This window comes from Atta colombica, unplaced genomic scaffold (genome assembly GCF_001594045.1).
Source record: "Atta colombica isolate Treedump-2 unplaced genomic scaffold, Acol1.0 scaffold141, whole genome shotgun sequence".
NCBI classification, from domain to species: domain Eukaryota; kingdom Metazoa; phylum Arthropoda; class Insecta; order Hymenoptera; family Formicidae; genus Atta; species Atta colombica.
In genome coordinates, this window is record NW_017259230.1 from 1,001,751 (window position 1) to 1,007,149 (window position 5,399).

The following is a 5,399-nucleotide window of genomic DNA, read 5'->3' on the forward strand; positions in this document are numbered from 1 at the left end:
TATATATACATATATAATTCAAATTCCCCCCCCCTCATTTTTTTTTGAAAATTAAAAAAATATAAAACATGAGTAAATCAAAAAAGTCAAAAAATTGTGCTCCTAATATGAGATACCCCGAGAAATTGATAAAATAAAACGCAAAGTATATCAGTATTGTAACTAAAAAATTTTATTTAATGTTTCTTAAATACAAACAAACACAGTCAGTGCGCGATACATTATACTCAGAACTCATCTTCTGATAGTTGAAATCAAGCATCGCAGAAATAGATACTCAATATTCTTTTCGATTGTCCTTTTTATTATTGTAATAACATTTATACTTTAGCGATTTTCAGTGTGACATGCGAGCATGAGTTATTTCATATTAGAAATATCCTGGGTATCTCATATTATGATTTCCATACCTTACGATTTTACGATCAAATTTATTCTGTAATTAAACAATTCAACATACCCCATATTTTTCTATTAGTACGACTTTATTCTATCATTACATGAAGAATTTATTGACAAATATTTATTTATTAAATAATAAACAATGTTTAAATGCTCTCAATGAAACTTGAAGATCCAAATTCAATATCCAAATTCTAAAGTCTTTTTTATAATGACTACAGACATGATCTAATAATGAATTTTCTACTAAATAATTTTCAATCCAAGAATAATAAATTCATAATGGAACCAATAGATAACGTTTATTAGAAGCGCCGCTATCTCATATTAGGCGCATATCTTATAATAGAGGGATTTCTTCTAATATACAATTGATCTAAAAAATATGTATAAATGAAAAATAACTCTCTCACAAATTTTACAAAATATAAAAAATATGATATGTTATTCATATTATCTTTACCTTCTTTCGTTATATAAAATTATTTGTTATGTAAAAAAAGGCATTTTTTTTTACTTTTTTGTAATAAATACAATATTATACTACTAAATAACATAATAACGTAAATCATTAAAGATGATCATGGCGTGGTAACACCAATAATCGAGACAGATTTTAAATCTGTAGGGAAAAGATCAAGAGAATAGATCAGCCAAATACGGTGCGCTATAATTTTCAATAAGGACATTTACCTTAATGCAGTGTTAGTAATCTCTTACGTATCTTGAAAGCACGTATACAGATATAGAGCTCAGATATTTATGGGATTTGTTTTATGCCAAAACTACATCGGAGAAAACGTATGCCTCATCTGTTTTTCTACAGACAAACTTCTGCGCTGGGTATTTCGCATATACATGCATCTGCTGAATTATGTGTAGATTTCAAATCAATATTTCAATATTGCCTTTTCTACGTGGGTGAAAATCAACGTGAAAATAAGATTCATGTTCTGAATTCAGCATATGTAGCATCCACAATTTTGTAATGAAATTCGAAATTTCCTGTGATTTAGAGATGTTATTACGCTTGAAAAAATGTAACATAAATCCTAAAAGTTTAATGAGGTAAATCTGAAGGTATATCTATTAAACAGAAACTATTATAATTGTTCCAATAATTCGCAAAGTTATCACGTCAATTACTAGTTTAAATTAAGAGGAATAATACTTATAGTTCAATATAATTATTATACAGCAGTTTAATATAATGATTTCTAATTTATATTCCAAAATTAAATTAATGAAATATGAAAAAAGCAACAAATAATTTCAAAGCTATGCATTTTATTGCAAAAATTTAGCGCGATTTTCTCTAAAGGAAAGCTTATTTTATGCATTTCATGTCACTAAAAAATTGCCTCATTGACTAAAATATTGGATATTCTATTTAAATCGAAATAAGGCTAAAAACGTAATGCAATCGCATTTTCGACACAGTCGTATTATTATTAATGTGCAAAGCATCGATACCGATATAATGCAATATTAAATGGATCGACGTGGATTTGTGGTTACAGTTATCTCCGTTTGACGAAAATTATAAAGCCACCGATATCAATCAAACAAATTGGACTTTGAAAACGTTGATCTCTTCTATACAACTACATCCGCTCCTACGGATTTATCTCGTTGTATTGTTTTTCAATATATCTCTATTGTTATTTCTGTCGCACATCTCGCAAAACATATATCACATGGAGAAAGAAAAACATACAATATCGAACACATAATAAAATAAAAATATAAAATGTTAGCAGGTTATCGAGATTGGATACAAAAAATGTAAATAACTATAAACGTTAAAGGGCGAATTAAAAAGGTTTACGTATTGGTATCTGGATATTTTCTTAAAAACACATTAAATTCATACAATAAAAGTAAATCGATTGTACAAAAGTCGATAACGCGATTCGGAAAATGGCCGAACTAGGAAACTAACGCGAGCTTTTAGGTCAGTAGAGTGATGCGCTTTGTGCATTTGCATGAATAAAAATCGAGTTGCAAAATCGAGGTGTTCCGTTGCACGTCCATATATCTGCATTGCTTCGCTCTATTTCCATAGAGAGCTCATTTTCCGGCGGAAATTCAATTGAGCATATTTATTCATCGTCATCATTTGCTATTTAACGAAATTACTACTATAACACATTCAATAAGAACCGATTTAATATGTAGTATTTTATTAAGAAAATAAAATAAAATGGTATAATATGAGCTTTATATACAAGGATACAATTAATTCTAATTTTATCATATCTTTTACAATATAATTTTAAAGTTATCTATTTATTTATATGAAAATGCTTCATTAAATCTTTTTAATAATTTTAATAACAATTTAAAGAAGCTAATCTATAAATGAAGAACTTTTCGTAGTATTTTAAAATTAAAGTACTTTTACTCATTCTATTTTAAATTCCTTTATTCTTGCTACTTTCCACGTAATCCTAAAAACATAGTTTTACTGCGAAATCCATTCCTTCATGGATAAACTCATCTAAGTGGTAAGTGACCACATCACATATAATTATTGCGTGTCTAAAGGGATTTGCATACATTCCCAAGGCTAAACAAATTTCCGAAGATACCTATCAATTTGTTCGTACAGATCATGTCTGTCTCCCGCATTATCTATTTTTAATTTTGGATCGGAAACGCTTTAAGACAATTTTTTTCTTCGTTCCTCAAGTCTTTCTAAGAGAGACCTTCATATTCCGCTACAATCGTGATGCTTAGTCAAGCAAATAGTCAAACTGCGAGCAAGCTTGTGGAGAGAGTAGGGTAAGCCCTCGGTAAACTCCATAGAGATGCACTTTCCGAGCTTGCATTAATAAAACATGGGGCAGACGAGATCATCTCTTCCTCTGCTAACTTTAGATATTTGGCATCAGCAAGGTTTTTGACTTCTTTTTCTTTCCTTCTTTTTTTTTCTTCTCTTTTACTCTTGATAAAACAATTCGATATATAAATTCCATAGCAAAATTTCTACAAAGTAAAGTGAGCTAAATGAATTTTCACTGAAACTATTTTGTTTGATGAGATCGAGCTCTTCTCTGTGTTCTTTCTTTTAGAAAAATTTGTTGACGTCAATTCAAGAGACTTATTTCTTTAGTTTATATGTGCGTACGTGGGCGCGCGCGAGTGTGTGTGTGTGTGTGTGTGTGTGTGTGTGTGTGTATGTGTATGTGTGTAATCAGTAAAAAAATACAGTTTAATTAAATTTTTAATACACAAATTTTTATTTATTATTATTTCATATATTTTAAAAGATCAAGGCAATCGTCGGAACTGTCCCTCATCAATTTTGATGAGTTTTGGATATGTTGCGGAGCATCTAAGAATATTAAGCCCATGTTTTATCTTCTTATCTCAAAGTTTAGAGAAACAACATCAAAATAATAATTTTTTTATTTTTAACAAATATCCTTGAAACTATGAAATATATGAGGAAAAAAATATTTTATATAAAAGTTTTATAATATTTTATATTCTTAATATATTCATATTTTTTGAAAATGTCGAAAATGGATGGAAATGGAAATTTTGAAAATGGAAAAATTCTTTTCTTTAGGGGATCTTTAAATCTTGAGATAAGCAAACAACATATCTAAAGTCCATCAAAATTGGTGAGAGGCAACTTCGACATTGCTTTGGAAGGTAGATAGATTATTTATTCAATTTGATTCTACAAATTTTGAAATTCTTAATTTACAAACATTTAAATCGAATTAATTCCATTTTTTCTTTCAATTAATAAGAATTTAAATTAAAGATGTAAATCAAAGATTTGCTTTTCTATTTTACATTTTATTGTATTGATCTTTAATTTTCCCTTTTCATCGACAAACTCTTCGATTAATTAGAAATAGAATAATATAATAAATAAAATTTTAATCAAATTATTTGAAAATTTTTTGACTATTTTTTTCTAATTAAAATCATAAAAAATCTTCTTTAAAGAAATTGAATTATTAATTTTTTTTCACTTGATGCTCACCAAAGAAAGAACGGCAGCCAACAAAGGAGAAATGCCCCCATAATTATACCAAGTGTTCTCGCAGCTTTATGTTCGGCCCGCCAACTTTTTGTTTGCTGTCGTATCGAAGTACCTGAAACATAAAAATAATCAAATTATGTCGTGATGCTGACTTTTTGAGAAATTTAATATTTTACAATTAGTATCAGTCAAATAAATTAAGCTTTTAATAAATAATTTATTTCACATAAAAGAAATCTTAAAAAAAGTTTTAATATTATTAGATAATGGAATTTATGTTATCAGATAGATCGCAGTTCTTTATGGAAATTTTATGGATAATTATATCTGTAATTATGTATTAAATATGCGCGTTGTGTATAATGTAGATTTATGTAGAGTATGAAGCGTGAGTATTAACATAGTACATTCCATTACACGCGTTGAATTGATTTAAATTTTAATTCAAATTCAACGAGATTAGAGTTGTTTACATAATTATCATTATAGAATGTAAACTAAATCCGAAATGCAGTTCTAATAATAATATTAATATAATATATTATAATGATTTTTCTAGTATACTTAACACTAATTTTATATTTTTCTATGGAAATTCATATTAATGGGAGATTCAGTTACACACATACTCTCAACCTTCAATTAGTTACATGGGTTGGTAACAATCCCACTCTTCAATTTAGCGAAGTCAAATTGATTGTTGATTATTTGAAATTAAATCGAAACTCATATAAGATAATTAATTTCTATAATTAATTTCTCTCTTTGTAATTAGTTTCTTCCTCTTTCTTATCTTATTTTATTTATTTTTATTTTAATCATTTTAATTTCACGATTTAAAAGTTATAAAATTAAAAGAAGAAAAGAGCAATTCAATCATTGTATTTTATATTTTATAATTTTATTTAATTTTTGAAGCACGATTTAATTCTTTTTTCTATTTCATCTTATGTGACTTGATTTAAATTTATCAAAATATTTTAATTTTAATAAATTT

General features: G+C 27.2%; 1 protein-coding gene across 1 annotated transcript in view; it reads right to left on the minus strand.

Moving 5' to 3' along the window:
- Positions 1-5,399, minus strand: part of LOC108684971 (octopamine receptor beta-3R-like) — a 27,330-nt gene that overhangs the window by 879 nt on the left and 21,052 nt on the right. The window contains exon 3 of the mRNA XM_018189543.1: positions 4,403-4,514. Coding sequence (XP_018045032.1) covers positions 4,403-4,514 — 112 coding nt within the window. The remainder of the gene's footprint in view (positions 1-4,402; positions 4,515-5,399) is intronic.